The sequence below is a fragment of the Trichosurus vulpecula genome, chromosome 6, assembly GCF_011100635.1.
Source record: "Trichosurus vulpecula isolate mTriVul1 chromosome 6, mTriVul1.pri, whole genome shotgun sequence".
Classification (NCBI taxonomy): domain Eukaryota; kingdom Metazoa; phylum Chordata; class Mammalia; order Diprotodontia; family Phalangeridae; genus Trichosurus; species Trichosurus vulpecula.
The window spans coordinates 258,581,251-258,601,512 of record NC_050578.1 but is presented as its reverse complement, the minus strand read 5'-3'; the positions used below and the strand labels follow the sequence as shown (position 1 = coordinate 258,601,512).

The 20,262-nt window shown below is 42.2% G+C and overlaps 1 protein-coding gene across 2 annotated transcripts in view; it reads right to left on the bottom strand.

Annotated features, from left to right (window-relative positions):
- The window catches only part of C6H11orf49 (chromosome 6 C11orf49 homolog), a 182,132-nt gene that overhangs the window by 131,626 nt on the left and 30,244 nt on the right, over positions 1 to 20,262 (bottom strand). For both annotated transcript variants that reach the window (XM_036764052.1, XM_036764053.1), the window contains exon 2: positions 5,363 to 5,465. In XM_036764052.1, the coding sequence (XP_036619947.1) occupies positions 5,363 to 5,465 (103 nt within the window). The remainder of the gene's footprint in view (positions 1 to 5,362; positions 5,466 to 20,262) is intronic.

Genomic DNA, 20,262 nt, shown 5'->3' with positions numbered 1-20,262 from the left:
CCTGAGACCCCCAAATAGGGGGCTGGGGATGGAAGCACCCATGTCCTCATCATGGCTCACACGTATAACAGCACTTCAAGGGTTACTCAAGGCTTTGCTTGCAACTGCTTGGAGTGGAAGGTCATGCAATTATTATTAAGATTCTTCTTTTGGCAAATGAAGGAAAAATTCAGAGAGGTAAAGGGATGAAGCAAGGCAGTGTGACCTAGAACAGCAAACACTGGACTTTGGAATGAGGAAAACCTGGATTCCAAACCCCTGTACACACTGAGCAAACCCCAGGAAAATCACTTCCCCTCTCTTCCACATCTTCGAAACGAGGAGTCAGATTCAGTAAGCTTAGGGTCCCTTCCAGCTCAGAACGAAGAGGGCAGTGATTAGAGCAGGGCCACTGAGTTAGAGGATGTCAGTAGCACTTGGAGTTAGAGTTATTCAGCAGCACAGAAAAAAACAGGCCTTAGCACCTGGTGGGTCAACCGGTCAGTCAACAAGCATTTATTAGGCACCTGCAGTGTGCCGGGAATTGGGCTAAAGCTGAAGGAATAACGAGTGAACCAAGGCTGGAGGTCCCAGAGGTTGGAAGAGGCAGAACGGTGTCAGGGGCCATCACTGACCTGGGTATTTTCACTTAACTGCATCTCCTCATTACAAGGGAGGCTCATCTGGAGAAAAGATCTAAAGCTGCCCACAGTGCCAGCTCTTGGTTACTACCTGTGTGACCAGGGCCATGTCACAACTTTCCTAGGAAATGGGGATAATATTCCCAGGCCTTTCTATAATGCCAAAACCCATTCTGTGAAAACTGTAAGCAAAAGTCCACATAAGGAAAACCCTGCCTCCATTCATTTTAATGGAGAAAATTAGGGAACATTCGTGGACCTCCTAAAAACAACTTCTTTTTCACCCAAATATCCTAAAGGAGGGGATTTTTCCAGAAATGACTATGACACAAATACAAATGGCATCAATAAAATGTACATTTTAAAATTAATACATTCCTCAGTGTTAGACTAAAATGGGGGAGAATCAGTTAAACAAGGAAGCCCTGGGCACCTACTATTTCCAGGTCTCTGTCTCTAGCCCCTCCCCCAACAGTCCAGAATCCTCCTTTCCCTCCAACCAGCACCATTTCATGCCACTTTTTGCAAGGCAAAAAAGTTTGTAATGCTTGCCTAGCACTGAGGGTCCTAGTTAGGGCTCCAGAGGGGAACCCAGGTGTCTCCTGCCTCTAAGCCTAGCACCCCGCCCCACCATGCCATGTAGTACTTTCCCTGCATGTAGTACAGCACTCTTTCTACAATACTCAGTTAAGATAAATGGTGTCCAGGAAGAATGCTTAAGGAGATGACACAGCACATAAGAACCAAACTAAAATTAAGTAGCAGCACCCTCCATAATCCAACACCTAGTGAGCGCACCCAGGCTCAAAGCCCAGCTGCAATTCTTACTAGCTATGTCACCTTGAATAAGGTGATGCATTAGGAGAATCACAGGATCCTCTCTGGGTCTCAATTTCCTTCTCTGTAAAATGAGGGGGTTGAATTGGGTGATCTCTAATATATCTTCCAACTATCAATCATATGATCCCATGAACTTTATACATTGAAGTCTTAAGTCTTGTTCAAAAACAGGTTTTTGGAGCTTTGATGCTGGCTTCTTCCCACTCTGTGCCTTAATCAGCCCCCAGGCAAATCGAGTTTCCTAGATCTGAGGAGGTGTAGGGCATGTGTTCCCTCCACCACATTGTGCAATTTTTAATTTCATGGACAGGCAGCAGTTTGCATGACAAATGCAACAAGATGTAGTGGAATGAACACTAGATTTGTAATTAGTAACCTGAGCTCTGCAGTCCCAGCCCTGTTGTTGCCTGTGTTACCTTAACTGGACCTCAGTTTCTACATTTGTAAGATGAGGAATGAGGACTAAGTATTCTCTAAGCTCCTTTCCACCTCTAAGTCTTTGATTTGGATTTTTTTTTTAATTAGCACAAAGGAGAGTTTTTAGTCCCTTTCCACACCCAAATCCCAATGCCCCAAAGGCTATGCTAGTATCACTGGAATTATCAGAAGTGATTATTATTGGTGATTATCCTATTAATGTTATGACCAGTATTATAGAAGCTCAACCAGCAATTCATTCACATGGACTGTGTCTCAGATTTAGCTGAAGGGTTCTACACAGTGCATGAAATGTTTCTTGCACAGCAGAATGTGGAGCATTACCAAAGAGAATCCCACAGAATGGGAATGAGATCAAATCAATGATTAGGATTACTATTACAAAACAAAGGAGAACCCATTTGTAAAGACTACTGGGGAAGTGAACAGGGTTTGGAGAAGAGAGGAATGAAGAGAGCCTAAAAGAAGCACTGCCTGCATGGAGAAACACCTACTGGAGGGAGCCGAGTCAACACCAAATGTGAAATACACTAAAAGGCCTACGAACTCAGAAACCCAACTTGTCAGTTTTCCATTTCCCTGGCCCGTTTGCTTCAGACCACACCATGAGAACAGGCAAGACGCTTTTCTCCACCTTATCCTCCTTTAGAGAAATGAGAGAAAGACTTGGCTGTGTTCCCAGAAATCCCACTCCTCCCAGGAACAGGGAATTCCACCCCGCTATGGATTCTGATTTTATTTACAAGACCAGCAGCTTTACCTAAGATCCAGGGAGAATCAGGAACCCCCTAAGAACAACCCAACTGTAGGCCATTAAGTCAGTTGGCAGCTTTCCAAAGAGACACTGAGCAGCTTCAGAAGAAAATCTATTTTCAAGGAAGATGGCCTGTGAAAATGGAACTCATACTAAAGTTCAAAACCAGTGTCAGATGGCAGTATCTAAGAGTCAGCTCTGTTTCCTCAGAAAGCTCCCTATAAACCAGAAAACAGGAAAGTGGAAAATAGAAACCAAATGACTGTTTAAAGATGTGTGGGTAAAGTTATATCAAAACATATCAGCAATATAGCAGTCACATCTATCACTCGTTTCAGCAACAATAATAATAATGCTTTCTATTGTTTAACATCCACTGTTCTTGGAACTCAAGATGCTTTAAAGAGATCACTGCCATTTTGGGAGGCAACATCACATAGTGGGAACGGCACTGAATTTGGAGCAAAAAAATCTGGGTTTGAATCTTTGCTCCAGTACAGAGGGCCAATGTGACCCACATTTCACAATGGAAACGTAGTAATCATTGGGACTCATATTCCCGACCATAGTTTGCAAGGCCCGACAAGCTTTGAATGGGAGAGAACGCTTCTTGCTAAGGCAAAGCCTCACATATACCTTTCCTCCCATCCCATCCTGTGTTCTCCAGCAGAATGCCCCCTCTATTGTCCCAATTATCTTGCCAATCTTCAGTCCCCTGGCTCCTGGCTCATTCTCTGCTGACCACAGATACATCTGTGCCTTCATCTACTTAGAAATGCCCTCACTTGGTCCTACCCTCCTTAGGAGCGCTCTCTCTCTAGCTCTCAGCACCTTCTGTTAATCGCCTTGAGAAAGCCTTCTGCATTCAGTGTCTCCGCTTTTCCTCTCACTAGATTCTAAACCCTCTGCAATCTGGCTTCTGATCTCATCAGTTACCTGAAAGTGTTCTCTCCAAAGTCCCCAGTGGTGTCTGCCAAGTCTATCAGCCTCTTCTCAAGCCTTGTCCTTCTTCACCTTTCTTCTCCAGATACTCATTCCTTCCTACCTGTCTCACTGTCTCCGTCTGCTCCACTGCATCTCCTCTGGGCTGAACTCACTAACCACGGTATCTTTCCAGTACCTGTCTTGGGCCCCCTTCTCTTCTTCCTCTGTACTATCTCACTTAGTAATCTCATCAGCTCTTGCGGGCTCAATGAACATCTCTAAGGAATGGATTCCCAGATCTCAGTATCCAGCCCTAGACTTCCTCTTGAGCTCCAGGCTGGACTCTCCAAGTGCTTCTTGGACATCTTGAACTGAGTGAGGTTCTCTCAAATTCATACATCCAAAGGAGAACTCGTTATCATTCCCCTTCAACATGCCCCCTTCCCCTAACTTCCCTCTTAGTGTGGAAGGTGCCACCACCCACCCAGACATCCATGCTCACAAGCTCTGCGTCATTCTTGACACCCCTTTCACACTCAGCCCCCAGAGCCAACCACTGCCAAATCTCACTGTTTCTGTCTAACTACACTGAGTCTCTCCACACACACAGCTGCCACGCTGGTGCAGGTTCTCGTCACTTGGGGCCTCACTCAATGCTCACTCATCCTCCGTCCAGCTGCCAAAACGATTCTCCTAAAAGGCAGCTCTGACCATTTCATTCCGTGGCTCAGCAAGCCCCAGGAGTCCCTTATTACCTCCAGGATCAAGTCTAAAATTGTCTGTTTTGCATTTAAAGCCCTTCACAGCCTGGCCCTTTTCTATATTTTCGTCTTTCCAGGTTTCCCTCTACAATCCAGCGATACTGGCCCACTTGCTTTCTGAGGCAGTGAGCTGACACAGTGGATACCGAGCAGGAGTCAGAAAGATTTAGTTCAAATTTGGCTTCAGATACTTCTTAGCTATGGAATCCTGGACATGTCACTTATGTTGTTTGCCTCAGTTTCCTCACCTGTAAAATGGGAAAAAAAGAGCATTTACCCCCCACCCCACCACCACCCCTGGTGGTTGTGAGTATCAAATGAGATCATCTTTGCAAAGCACTGCATAATATACATCACTCCGGGTCCTTCCTCTGGCTGTCCCTCATACCCAGAATGCCCTGCCCCCTCATCATGAGGCCTTCAGCTCAACTCTGACCTTCCAGAAGTAGTGGTTAGCACCTCCCTGCTAACATGGGCCTTGTATTTTCATAACTTCACACACTGTCTTCCCATTAGCCTGTGAGCTGTTTGAGGGCAGGGACTGGTCTTTTGCCTTTCTTTGTATCCCCAGTGCTTTTTACAGAATCTGGCCTTTAGCGGGGCCTCAGAAGAGGCCTGTTGGTTGATTTAAAACATTACTCAGCAGCCAATAAATGACAGAGCAAAGGAGCTTCACTGAAAATAGTCACGCAGGAAGGCCACACACAAAACGACACTAAGAGGAGCACTGGCTGACGGACTTAAAATAGAACCAGAAGCGTCGCCTCTAACACGGCTAAAAGAAAAGCTACAAATGAGAAGAGGAAGCTGATCAGGTGTGTCTCTAGTATAACTAACGGCCCCCGGTGGGGATCGGTCATGAATGATGGTCCAAAGGCACAGCCACAAGAACCTCCTAAAACAGAGCATTCCCAGGCACTCCATAATCAGAATGCGCCCCACTCGATTCTTCGTGTACCCTGGCCACATCCAAGCACCTCCTCTGGTGTGGCCCCGCCCCACTGGCAAAGCAGAGTGGTACTTACTATTCAGTGAAGAACCTGGCAATGCCGTACTGACTAATGTCCTCTCTGTTCTCCAGCAGCTGGCTCACTGCGTCCTCCATGTACGTGAGGACATGTCGCTGAGCTGCAAACCAAAAGAAAGAGGGAGAGAAAGAGATTAAAACACAAAATCCTGCACAGAAGGATAGCAGTCAGTCCCCAGGGCTCCTCTATGTGTCCAGACGAGCACAGAACAAGTCCGCTACCCGATATATGGTAGAACCACAGTGCATGCCCCAAGTGGAACAAGGGAGGGAACTGTCTCAAAGTGTCACTCTCTCTTTCTTCTCTTTGGGTTTTAAAGACAGACTGAGATGGGAACTGGAGCTGTGTTGTAACGGGGCAGAAAGGCCTGAGAGTTGTTCTCAAAGCCCCCAACTCCCTCACCCCCCACACCTCTATTCTTGTGCCTGTCAGAATAATTCACTCCAGGGAGTTACTCCTACAACTGATTCCATGCCTAGAAAGTAGATGCTTCAGGATGGTGTAGAAAAAAGAAAAATAAAGGCTTTTTTTTTCTAATGACCAGAAGCATTTACTGGTCTTGAATAGCATCTGAGGGAGGCAGATGTTGGAATCAGAAAATCCTTGTTTAAATCCTGCCTGTGTGACCATAGACAAATTACTGAACATCTCAGTGCCCTAGACAGCTCTCTTGGATCTGAATTGGTGGAGGGAGTTTCCACACCAGGAAGTTACAGCAATTAAAACGCAGGTCTGAAGAGGGAAAAAAAAAGCATCTGAACTGTTTCTACGTGTATGGGTCACTGATCATGGTAAATCACAATATCGTTAAATCTCAGTGTAATTCAACTGATGAAAAATCATATTTTTCACATTGGTTGTGACTGAGAAAGTAAAGATTATACATAAGTTCGAGAGTTGAGAACTGTCTATTTCTGCTGTCAACATTACAAAGGCACCGTACAGAGAGATGAAGAAGAAAGGAGGTTAGAAGTGGTATCAGAGGGATTAGATGTGAATATGTCTCAATCACTTATTACCTGTGTGACCTTAGCCGAGTTACTTGACCTCCCTGGGCCTCAGTTTCACCATCTGTAAAGTGAGGGAGTGACTCAGTTCTTTTTTAGCTCTAATCCATGAGCCTATGATCCCTCTGTAGTTTGTGTAAGTGTGGAGGGAGGGGGAGAATTTGTCAGAACAGCCCTGATTAACTGATTTCTTCCCCAATCCCGTTGATGAGATCACAGAAGGAGCACGTAACTGAGATAAACCAGGTATGAACTACTAAGACACAGTCTGAACTCCCGCTGTTATCTCTTTATGAAGTATAAAGTTATCTTTAATAGAATTAAAGGGGCAGAAGATTGGCCATGTCCTGTTGGCTTTTAAAAAGCTAGCTTGACAGTTCTGGGGTCAGTTGAGGCAGGAGAACTTTGTGGAGTGTGACCCCTGGTAGGAGAGAAGAGAGTCACCTATGGAGGAAGAACTCAGCTCTCAAGAGGGGATCACTCTTTGCTCTTCTCTCTGCACAACCAGAAGGTAGTCAAGTAGAGGAGATTTCTCTCTTCTATTCCCCAACTGGCCAATCATCTCACATGTGATGCAGTAAAACTATCCAAATTGTAGAAGAAATCACACTCTGTAGCAACAGAGTCAGTCAGTAGAGGCAGCTGTGAGGAGAACCTGGCAGCAGAGAAGAGAGCCATCTATGGATTTAAGAGAAAATTAGGACTCAAGACTCATGCTTCAGAGAATAACAGGCCTAAGATGCCCAGTTGAGCGAGCTGTCCAGCATAAATGTTATGCCCAGGGGACAGCAGTGGGAGGATACCCTTAGAAGAAAAAGAGCATCATGGCCCTACCATGCAAGAGGTATGACTTGCCTTGGCCATATGTACTCCTTATGTATGTGCCTTACTACCAGTGAACTCTATGAACATTCCCATTGGGGGAATGTTTTGTAGCTATCCTTCCTACTCTGCTATCTTAGCTGAGCTAATTTTATCTTTTTGGCTGACAAAAGCACCTGTGAGCTTGGAGGTTTGTCAATTATAGTTTCTGGAATGATAACCAACGGAGTACATCTGAAACTCTGAGGGAGCAGTCACCCCTTGGGACCGAACATGAGGGACAAGTTGGGGAAGTACCTCAGAGGAGGGGTTACACCTTATTTTTAATTTTTTTCTCCATTTCAATGGCACCTTATGGTTTACAAAGTGTTTTCCTTACCACAGCCCTCTCAGGTAGAGAATACAAGCATTATCTATCCCCATTTCACAGATGAAGAATCTTTCCAGCATCACAGATACAGTGAGTAGAGAGCAGGGATTCAAATTCAAGACTTCTGAGTCCAAGATCTATGAGTAACCCTTCCATTATACCAACCCACCTTTGCCTCAGTGCCTCAGTTTTTCAACCTATGAAATGGGAACAGCAATTCTTTCTGGAGTAGTAAGAATAAAAAGCAATATACTAAAATGATGAGCATGCTGGCAGTCATGAACAATTAACCAAAATTCTTATTTGTCCTTTGGTCACAGTCTCTTCACTCAAGAAAATACAGGGGTATCACTTGATATATCTACGTAGTGGGTGGGCATCAAGAACTGTCCCTGACACTCTGATCACAGATAGCAGACACTTAGTAAATTCTTGTTCATTTACTGGTTGACTAGGAATAAAAATATTCTACTGAAGGTCTATAAAATAAATGAGCTTAGCCATCAGAACTACGATTAAGTCTGTAGGTGATGGTACTGACTAGAGATTTCACAAGTTGGTACCTGGCCAAAGTCCAGATGAATAACATGTTTACTTTTTGTGACTTGTTCTCCATAAGGGTTTTCCAAAGTTAACAATCAACCTTCGCAAACACAAAAAAATGGATTTCAACAAATCTGATTTTGTGTTTATGTGCTTTAACCAACAATGTGTTTTTATTCTTTGGAAGTCTTTTAAAGATTATCCAAACTAAGAATGAAGCTTTGAGCCATTACTCCCTTGGATCTGTGACCAGGGAGCTAGTCATCCAACAGTACAGAGGGCAATCTGTTATCACTTTCTCATCCCATGTAATTCTTGTCCATGTTCTCCTAGAAATTTGCCACAAAGAGGCCCACCCAGCACGCTATGGGATCTTGTGGAGCTCCTGACATTGCATCAGTACTAATGGAGCACAATGTCTGTTCACCAGTTATCCTTCACTCTTGCTACATGACTGGCCCACCTACATTTCTTTGATGATATCTTTACACTGCTTTTCCTGTGCAATTCTTTATTCTTTGAAGTAATACATGACATTAGTGGTTTGCAAGATAGCAATCACTAAAGTAAAAACAGATACTTAAATGGGAAGAAAAAAATAGCAAAATAATTTGAAACTATAATCATCTTTTACTTGGCATCTTCAATTAATGATATGCTTTAATTGCATAGATGAATAGAAATGCCAATTGGTTTTCCAATGGTCAATACTTTGTACTTTCAGATAAGCTGACAGACAGCGTATTTGGAACTTACTGAAGGACTGCTCCCTGGGGCTATTTGAAATTTTCTGCTTTTTATTCAAATAGGGTTGGTATGACTTTTTTTTTTAAAACTTTCAGTTTGTAGAAGTGGAAGGTCTAGACTAAGTGTCTTCTGCTTATGTATCAAAGGTAGATCTTGAACCCAGGTCTTCCAAACTCCAAGGCCAGCTCTCCAGTCATTATACCATGACGCCTCTTTTTTTGTTTGTCTGTTTAACTTATAAACATGTAATCTTGATTAATAGCAAAAGTTTTTTTTTTAAATATGTAGAGACTTCTGGGTCATGTGAGCAACAAGATGGTAGACTAGACATTTTTTCTGATCCCCATGACCTCTCACACCTTTCCAAAAAAGAAATTATACACCAAAGATAAGCAATTTCAACTGTCTTCTGCGGTCTAGGTACAAGGGTGCGGAACCTACAAGGGGATTTGTTCTGTGAAGTTTGGATTCAGTCAAAGGGCCACACTTGAGGACTTAAGAGGGCTACCTTGAGGCTGCAGGTTCATCACCCCTGGTAGGTTAACAAGAATCCAAAAGAAGGGGGAAAAACCCAGAAACTTAGGCTTACTGACCCAGAATTCACTCAACACCTACCTCCCACCTCCCATGCTGCCAGCAATAGGCCACACTAGCAGACCCAACACAGGCTTACATCAAAATCCACCCCTATACCCTGGTACCACTCCCATCTCTTTTCAGTGCCATGGAGATTCTAGCTGCAGGCTGTGGAGGTTTGCTTGGGTGACAGTCAGGTTGGCCACAGCCCTTCAGAGCAAAAGCCTATCTGGGGCTGCAACCCAGAAGCACTAGTGCTGCAAAGCCGAGGTCTTCCGGGGCAGGGCCAGAGAAGTAAGGAGAAGAGGGAGTGGAATAAGTCACCAGGATGAGATACCATCCATCTGGGGGGCTGTGTAGCACTCTACACCAAGCCTAAGAAAAGAGTACAACACCCAGCTAGGGCCAGTTCTGGCCACCCAAAAGTCAGTTGAGGCAAGGTCCTAAGCTGCTGAACTGTGAAGTAATTGCTCAATGATAGAGGAGGCTAAGACACTTTGAGATCTGGTCCCCAAGGAAGCCACAATCAGAAAGGGAGGGAGCCAGGAAGTGAGTGGTAAGGAAAATCAGGAGGAAAAAAAGACTGAAAGTACCAAAAATTTCAGGAAGAAAAAAAATATCTTGAACATAAACAGATAAATCAATGGGAAAAAACAATAACAACAGAAGGAAATATGGCCTCTAGATCTGGTAAATGAGCGCAGGCATCTTTGAAAAAATACTGCGAAACAAAAGAAAATGAGCCAACACTTAATGAGACAAAGGATCCTGCGGAATTTGAGGAGAACAACAAGTTGTTCCTAAGTGGTTTAAAAGAGGAATGAGAATCATGAGAGTAGAATTTATGTCCTAGACAGCAAAAAAATAATGAACAGAAGAGAAAAACAAAGAAACAAAGGAGAAAACAATGGACTGGGACAGTAAAAACACAGAAGTTAAGGACAATCTAAAAGAAGAGAAACAAAAAGCAATAACAATTTTTAAAAAGAAATATGCTGTCTATATAAGCAAAACATACAAAGACAACCTAAGGATCGTAAGTCTCTCAGAAGAACATGACAGGACAAAAACAAAATAAAATAAAACTTGACACTGCAATGAAGGAAATAATATAAGGGAACTGCCCAGAACTTCTGAATATAGATAATGAAATTCCACTTGAAAGAACTCACAGATTGCCTTCAGAAAAAAACAAAACCCAAGGCTAGAAACTCTAAGATAAATTTAAGATTTCAATTCAGGAACAACAAGTTCTGTAAGTTATCAGGAAATTCAAATAACTCAAGACTTTTCCATACCCACTAGAAAAAAGGAGAAGAGAATGGAATAATGTGTTCTGGAGAGCAATGGAGCTCAGGGTGTAGCTCAGGATGCCCTATTCTGCAAATCTGAGTTGGACATTCAATAATAAAGAAGAATTTAAAACAGTTTTAGAAAGAAAACTAGAATAGAAGAAATTATTTGCATCTTAAACACCCCAAACAACGGAAATGTAGGAGTGAATAAATGCAGCAGGCAAGGACAGCAAAAGCAACAGAATGACCACAGAAAGATCATTAAGAACTTCTTTCTAAATGTACACAAAGAGACAGGAGTGAAGGTGGGAGTCAAGTAGAGGTAATAGTGAAGAGGTAGACAGGCAGCATTATGGACAGAACATGGTGACAGAAACCTATGGGTGAATCAATGCTTCTTTTGTGGTACTATATAACAACATGAAAGGGTACATAAAAGGGTGGGAGGGGAACAGGGGAGTAGATAGACATATGTGATGTACCAGGGTCAAATCTAGAGCTACCAATGAGGGGACAGTGACCTCTGTGGTCTCAGAAAGAGAAGAGCCTTCAGAGTAGTGGGTAAGGAAGAAGAGGGAAAGATTGAAAAATAGGGAAATAAAAGAATTCTTACTTTGGAGGTAGGAGGGGGTTCTACTGGTGAATGCTCCTATGGGTAAAGGGAGATGATGACCTTACAATGGATGAAGCCTGGAGGATTTGGTGCCTGAAAGGTCTACTTGTCCTGTGATGAGGTGGGGTGGAACCCCTGGGTGCAATTGGTGTCTGGAGGAATGGGAAAGCATGGACACAGGGAAAAGATTTCCAGACAAAATTAGGGGGGAAAAAGGTCAACGAGAGAAAGTATAAATCAGTGGTGGAGGAGGCCTACCATGGGGCAGTGTTCTCTCTAACACCCGCAATAACTGGTAATGTACTGGGAATGAGGCCCAATGGAAAAGGGGAATCCATGAAGCCCTACAAGATAGTGGCAGAAAACACCTAGAGGGAAGAGTCTAGAATGGGTCCCATGGAAGCTTTGATTGTATGAAGAATATAGAGAAAAGAAGGAGACTAGTAACTATAAGGGTCATGAATCAGGGAATGAGGGTCTAGAGTAAACAGGAAGAAAAGAGGGATAACAAAGAGAGAAAAATCCTTTTTGGGAAGGGATGCCAAGAAATGAAATTTTAAAAACTAATGAACAGGACTAGCTGAAGAGGAGAAGAGGAAGGGGAATCTACTTAACTAAGAGGAAAAAAGCAGGCGAAGAAATACATAGTGAGATAAAAGCAAGAGAGCTCTAAAGTGAAATGTGTAACAAATAAGAAGAGGAGATCATGGGTAAGGGGAAGAGAACCAGTAGGAACAGGGCCACCTTTAAAAAAAAAAGATTAAAGCAACTGAAAGAACAAAATACTGTGTTCAGAGCAGAAGAGGGGGAAAAAAATCACAACTTTAAAAAAAACTATTTTAGAGACAGATGGAAGAAAATATAAATCTAACTCTTACAACTTTAAATATAAATGGATTAAACAAGCCAAAAAAATGAAAAAGGAATTAAAGACTAGAGTAGTAGGTCCAGGGAACAGACTAGATAAAGGATATTCAGAGACAATAAAACTCAATAACTCAGTGGTTGATAAAGTAAGATTACCTAGGGAATTACCTAGGGAAATTACCTAGAGAAAAACATCCTATTTGATAAAGACTGCTGGGAAAACTAGTCTGGAAAAGTAATCAGGCAGAAATTAAGCTTAGACCAATATTTTATACCACACTCCACAATACATTCTAAATGGATGTTTGACTTTAATATTAAAGATCATACTATTAAAGAGAAGAGAAACAAATCTTATACCTCCCACAGCTATGGGGAGGGAATGTATTCTTAACCAAGCAAGGGATAGAGGCAATTACAAAAGATAAGATAAGCAACTTTGATTACTCAAAACTGAAAAGCTTTTGTTCAGACATTAATGCATCTAAGATAAGAAGGGAAGTGCTAGAATGTGTGTGGGGGGGGAGGGGAGATGTGTCAAATTTCTCTGATAAATATTTGGTATCCAAGATATATAAACAATTAATAATATATATGCCTCATAGCCATTCCCCAATAGATAAATGGCCAAAGGACATAAATAAACCATTCTCAAAAGAAGAACTACAAAGTATTCAAGACCATATGAAACAAGCTCCAAATCAGTAATAAGAAAAGAAATATAAATCAAAACAACCCTGAGGTTGACAAATGACAAAAAAGTCAATAGTCAGTGTTGGAGAGAGTGTGGAAAGATAGGCACGTTAATACATTGTTGGTGGAGCTGTGAAACGTACAACCATTTTGGAAAGCAATCTGAAATTATACAAATAAGAGTGACAAAAATGTCTATATCCTCTGAACCAGAAACTCCATTATTGGGCCTATACCTCAACAAGGTCATCAATAAGAAAAAAGTCCCTATATGCTCCAAAACTCTGTGGCCTCCTTTGGGCCGCTTGAGACTCAGTCACTGTTGCTGACCTTTTCACTAAAGCCAGAAGCCAACGGTACAGTAGAAAGGAGGCTTTGTGGTAGCGTAGACATAGTACCGGCTCTTGAGTTATAGGACCAGAGTTCAAATCCTGTTTCTGCCATTTATTACTTGTGTGACTGTAGGTTCTCAGTTTCCTCATCTGTAAAATGAAGACGTTGGACTAGATGGCCTCTGAAATTCCTTCTAGTCAGTCAGTTAATAAACATTTATTAAGCACCTACTATGTGTCCAGCACTGTGCTAAGAGCCAAGGATACAAAAACAGGTTAAGGCAATCTCTGTCCTCAAGGGGTTTACAATCTAATGGGGAAGACACCAAGCAAACAAATACGAACAAATAAGTTATATATAAGAAAAACAGGAATTAATTAAAAGAGAGAAGGCACTAGAAATAGGAGAGATTGGGAAAGACTGAAAGGAAGTCCAGGGAGCCAGAATGCAGAGATAAGGAGAGAGAACATTCCAGGCATGGAAAATGCCTAGGGCTGTGAGATGGAGTGTTTTGTTCCAGGAACAGCCAGGAGGCCAGTGCCACTGGATCCAAGTGTATGTGGCAGAGAGTGAGGTATAACAAGACTGGAAAGGTAGGAGGTGGCCAGGTTATCAAGGACTTTGAATACCAAACAAAGGATTTAGTATTTGCTCCGGCAGGCAATAGGAAGCCACTGGAATTTATTAAGTAGGGGAATGATGTGGTCAGACCTGCATTTTAGGGAAATCACTTTGGCAGTTGAATGGAGGATGGATTGGAGTGGGGAGAGACAATGGCAAACCCATAGGCAACAGAGCAGGCATTCCGTGACAAGGGCCTGCAGTAGAGTGGTAGGTGATGGGGTGGGGGTGGGGGGCGATATTTGAGAGATGTCTTTGAGATGAAACCTTATTGTCCCTTCTTCCAGTGTACTTCAGCATGAAAGACTACTCTGGAAGTGCTTTCTGAGCTGTAAACATCAAAGAGCTCCTGTCACCCTGGATGAGAAGAGACAATGTGATGGAGTGGAAAGAGCCTAGGGCTTGAGTACTGGCCCCACCCCTTCCGGGAGGACTTGGTCCTCCACTTCACTACCTTGGGTGAGGGACACCCCTGATGTCCCCTTCTGTACAACAAGGTGAGGCTTCATCGCCTCAGAGGGCCCTGCCAGCTCTAGATTGAGTATCCTGTGATCTTAAGTCGACTTAGACTTCAATAGCTGAGAAGCGGACTGAGCCTTTGGGGATGCCTTGTATTATCTTGCACAGGTTCAGGTATTTTCCCAAAATCAAACTCTAAAGTCAGGGAGGGACAAGGCTCATTCAGGGACTGAGGTGTCCTGGCCTACCCTGTACATATAAATGCACAGGCACCTGCCTGTGAGGGCATGAGAAGTTACAACTTGTCCCCACATTTCAAAGTCCTTTGTAAAGACCCATTTGCACCCCACCCACTCCTGGGATACACTGTGGAAGTAGAGCCCCATGCTGCTCAATCATCCCCTTCTTGGGGGTGGGGAAGGAGGGAAGAACATGGGCTCAGCTTCGGGCAGTACGGAAGCCAAGGTCACTGCTGGAACCCTCACATTGTTCTCCAGTGGTTTCCTCCACCTGTAACCCTTATCAGCCTCATGTTCTTGCTGTGGTTAAGGGCACCACCCTAACCTGGAAAATCCTCTCGTTTATCACCCTTCAATGAAGCAGACGTTCAAAGCCATTGCCTGGCAATAAAACATGTAGGGTGGAGCTGTATTTTTTTTAATGCAAAGGAATAGGTTTTAATTTATGTGAATGATTAAAGAAAAATAACTCCACACCTGCATCCCCTGAGGGAGAAGATATCTGGGCACCTTAGTTGCCCTCTTAAAAAGGCAGTAACTGTGTCAGAGATAGTGTCTTTTCCTCCTCTACCTTCATGCTAACTCCACTAGCCAACAAGGGTTAAAAGCTCTAATGGGCACCAATGGGGATGTGCCCATTGAGCCCCAGACAGTGGGCCCCTGGTCTGGAAGCAGCTTTTAGGCCTTGAGCAGTTGGGCTGGACACCTAGAAGGAAGGTCAGTAAAGTTGATCAGACGTTCCCAGCATTCTTCCCATGTGGCCATGCCCAGGGACACACCCTCAGATACACTGTCAGCCTAGCAACTCAACAGGACCACAGATTGAAAACTTTGTAGTTTGTCTATTCACCTCACACCAATCACTTAATCTCTTCATGTCATGGTTATGCCTGTACGATCGTGAGGATGATAAAACTAATAATACTCAGAAGAGGGATCAAAGGATCATAGGATTTAGACTTGAAAGGGCCTTGGAGATCACCTAGTCCAATCTCTTCACTTGAAAGATGAGGAAACTGAAATCCAGAGAAGCTGATTTGCCCAAGATCACACAGGTCGTAAGTACATAACACAGCAGGTATGTTTGAGTATGAATTAGTGCTTTAGAAAGTCCTTGATGTGGATGAAAGTTAACAAAACAACATTCATATTAGCATTGCCTAATACTTGGCCTACAGGTCAGAGGAGCAGATGTAGCCATTACCACGGTGACACCCAAACAGCTCTGGTAAGGCCTTGGAAGTCCAGGGTAGGGCCCCAAGGAACCAATATATTAATATAGCTTCCTACCTACTAATTTAAGCCTCTACTAATTTAATGAGGGGGATTTACAAAATGTTATCATATTTTATGATAGGTCTTGGCTTTTAGGTACTTGGGTCAGAGAGGGCAGCAGTAAGGGAGGGATTTTCCAACAGGGGCTGAAGTCATCACATGCTGAGCCTCAGTGCACGATGATATTGGGGGAGTGAGGAGGAACAGTTGCTTATTGGTTCTTGGACACCAGAAGCTGAATGGTATTTTTTTTTGCCTTATCTCAAACTCTAACATTTTCCTTGTCTGTAAAATGATCTTATAATTTGCTCTGTCATCTCTGTGATTCAAAGTAAACATCTAGGAAGGTAAAACTTCCCCTCCTCCTGCTCCTCACAGTCTTATTCCTATCTTCCTCAGCCCTACCCCTTTCCACCCCATATCTTCCTTTGCCGCTCTATTCCATACTGTCCCCTGGAATGCCCTGTTTATTAAACTCTCCTTTATTCTAATTCTCTTCATTTCATTTCAGTCTTCTTACACTGAAGGAAACACAGCTCTCCTCAGAAAAGACTGGTCACCCTCCCCCCATCTCTAAATTCAATCATTCAGAACCTCTCTTCCTTTGGGATTTAACACATACACCTTTATCTTGGGGTCCAATTTCTTGTAGTTACCTACTGGTCTCCAGGTCATTCTCTCCTTTTTCAGAATATCAAGTACTTGGCTCAGTCTGTCTTTCTCACCAACTTCTGCCCTTATTCTTGGGTACTTCAATACACACATCAATATGCCCTCTAATATCTAGTTCATCAACCTCCTAAATTCCCTCAGTAGCCATCTTCCCTCCATCTTGGCCACACACACTGATGGTAATACACTTGATCTGACCATCTTCTATAAAAATATTCACTTCCATTATCCAGAACTCTGAAATTCTACAGCCTACAGTCCATCTTTCTCTCTACTTCAGAATCCTATTTGATAACATTTCATAAATCCCTCTCATTAAGTTAATAGAGACTTAAAATTAGTAGGTAGGGGACTATACCAGTACATTGGTTCCTTGGGGACCTACCCTGGACTTCCAAACCTTCTTCTTCACAATGACTGCCAATCTCTCTTCCCTCCTTGTTTTTCTAGTCTGTCTCTCCTCTCTAGGTTCATTTTCCTCTCTTCAAAGTCTGATAATTCAACCATATACTATTAGTTACATTTGAATTCATTATCCCTTTGTCCTACCACCAGTCAAGTCTGGCCAAACCTCAATGCTGGATTCTCTTCATCATCTACCTTCTTGGTTCCTATTTATGAGCTGCTGAATACTCCAGGAGAAAGTCACACAACCCTGCTTACCTGGAAACTTATCTTATCTGGCCTAGACTCGATTGCTCCAGGGCAATCCTTTTCTTGGTCACTGACTCTCCACAGCAGCAGCTCCAAACTTTCACCTCTCCTCAAACTTCTTACACCACCTCGTCTCCTCACCATCTCAGCAAGCTTTGCTTCTCCACTGAGAAGCATTCATCTCATGTTCCCCTCTGCCATTCTGTACTGCCAAGTCCTTTTTTCTCATTCCACCTTGTCCCCTTTGCTCCAGGTTCTGGTGCAAAATGGTGACTGTTTCTACCTCTTGCTCTCGATCCCATCCTGACTCATCTCAACCAGAAACTTCCCTCCTCAATTATTCCCTGTTTCTTTCAGCCTCAATTTCTCCTTATCCACTGGCTTCATACCCACCACCTCCAAATATTCTGAAACCTCTAAAAACAATGTCACTTGACTCAGTAATCTTCTCAATCTATAATCTTCTATTTCATTCATAGTCAAACTCCTAAAAAGGGTCATTTATTAATGTTACCCTCATTTCTCAACAGCCCTTTGCAGCCTGGCTTCTAAGTTTGTCTTTCAACTCAAACTTCTCTCTTCAGGGTAACAATAATCTCTCTTTTTAAAAGTTTTTGTTGCTTTTTTATCACCTTTAGTTCTGAATATATCCTTCCCACGTCTTCTATGAAGGAAGTCTTCCCTAGTAACATCTAGTTTCAATTTTTTTTTTGTCCTGTTAGAGTTAAGAGCTAGGTGGCCTAGTGGATAGTGCTGGACCTGGAGTCAGGAAGATCCAAATTCAAATCAGACCTCAGGCATTTACTAGCTGTGTGACCCTGCGCAAGTCATTTAACCTCCATCTGCCTCAGTTTTCTCAACTGTAAATGGGGATTAGAACAGCACCTACTGTCTAGGATATTATCTCAACTGAGATAATATCTATACAGTGCTGAGCACAATGCCTGGTATATAGTAGGTGCTCAATAAATATATATTTTCTTCCCCTCTGACAAGGAAAAAAATGTAACTTAACACTGAACATAATGTTATTTTAGATTTGTTAAGTGGTTACAATAATTGCAATGATAACTTTTGCCCAAAAGAGTTCCACATTAAATTTATATTACATAATAAGAAAACATAAAATTATATTCTATCTGTAATTATGAATGCTAAATATTAGCTTCAAATTCTAATTATAAAATAATTATTAACATTTGAGGGACACTGTATAAGAAGTGAGAGAAGTAATCCATCAAGACCTTATATGTTTACTATTATCTGCAAGACTTCATAAAAATTCTTTAATTTATAAATTTTATTGAATATAAATATTTCATTAAATAAATTATAACTTGGAAGATTCTTCAAATAATATAATAATCATACAGTAACTTAATTTTGATGTTGGACTTTTTTATTTGAACAAAGGTTTATAGCATTTGGCTCAACTCCAGACATATACAGTCTTAAATGTGGTTCTTTATTGAGTTTATGCCAGTATTTTGATTTAAATCAAGAATAAAGTGAAAATGTTCGCTCACACAAAGATATGTTGGAAAATGAAAAGAGAACATTACAAGCTCTCTTGCTGAAAGACGGAAATTTATTTTTTATTTTTAGCCGCCAGATTCATCGGCCAAAATGAATTAGCTAGTTCCAGTACAGATTCGTTTTTCTACTAGCTAGTGACAAATATTGTACTAAACGATTGTTGTTGTGGTTCAAGTGTTTCAGTTGTGTCCAACTTTTCATGACCCCATTGGACACTGGAGTGGTCTGCCATTTCCTTCTCCAGCTCATTTTATAGATGAGGAAATCGAGGCAAACAGGGCAAAGTCCCTTGCCCAGGGTCACATAGCTAGAAGTATCTGAGGTCAGATCTGAATTCAGGTCTTCCTAACTCTGGGTCTGGCATTCTATCTGCTGTGCCAACTAGCTGCCCCTGTATTAAATGATAAATATACTTAAATACAATTCATATGTTGCTTTGTTTTTAATAATGATTATATATAAACTAACCTTCATAACGAAAAAAAACCTCTTCAAATGTAACTTACTTCTCTTCTGCCAATGGCACATGAGATCTTCTTACCAAAGAAATTCTATTGAAAGACTGACTGCCAGTGTTGCCAGCCAGTTTATTTGAAAATTTGCCAGACAGAATAGTAACATAAATAAGCAGAGGACAAGTTTAAATTGGAAAACAGTCTCAATACTCAATGAAAGGCCAGATAAGGTTTATTTCTGCAGGCCATCTGTAATGGTCCAAGATGGTTTCAAGACACATGGTGAGTGATGACGGTTATCAAGCCAGCTGATGTTTACACTGCTAACATCTCGATTATTCGCTTACACAGCTGATGAGGGGAATGAGGGGCCACTCTGGCTCCAAGTACAAAACACAAGTAGGGGTATGCACATGTATCTGACCATCCCTAGAGAATCAGGCTCTAATGCCAAACCCTTGAAGCAGCTTAGAAAAACAATGTGATGATGGTTGAGAAACTGCAAAAGCACATTGTACTTAGAAGCGATAGGAGTTTGATTGCTGCATGAACACCAAAACGGTGTGCACGTGACCATGAGGGCTTCAAACTGCCATGAGAGGGAACTTACAATGCTTTAAATATGCACATGCTTGTTGTCACAGAAGGAAAATATATTTGTAACATAATTGGCCAATTATTGAATGCTTAAGGTGCCATTAAAGAATTTTTAGAGTAAACCCCTCAGACCATTGCCTGAGATGAGCACCACAGTCTCGTAACAAAGAATAAGGGGGAAAGGGGCAAAGTCAGTTCAGTCAAACCCACTAAGAGGCCAACCATGCCTGACAATATTTGTAGATCATCTCCACTCCTACAGAGAAGGCCTCAATTCTTCCCTTTCACAATCTCTTAAGTGATAAATACAATGATCTTTTCTCAGTCTTCACCCTACCTGACATCTCCAGAAGCTTTTATGGACCCATCTTCTACATAGTTTCTCCCACTTTCACTTCAATGACACCTCTCTGTCTCTCCCTCTCTCTCTCTCTCTCTTCTCTGTCTCTGTCTCTCTCTCCCTCCTACTCCTATCTATTTGACTGTTCCTTCTTAGTCTCCTTTACTGGGTCTTCCTTTCGCT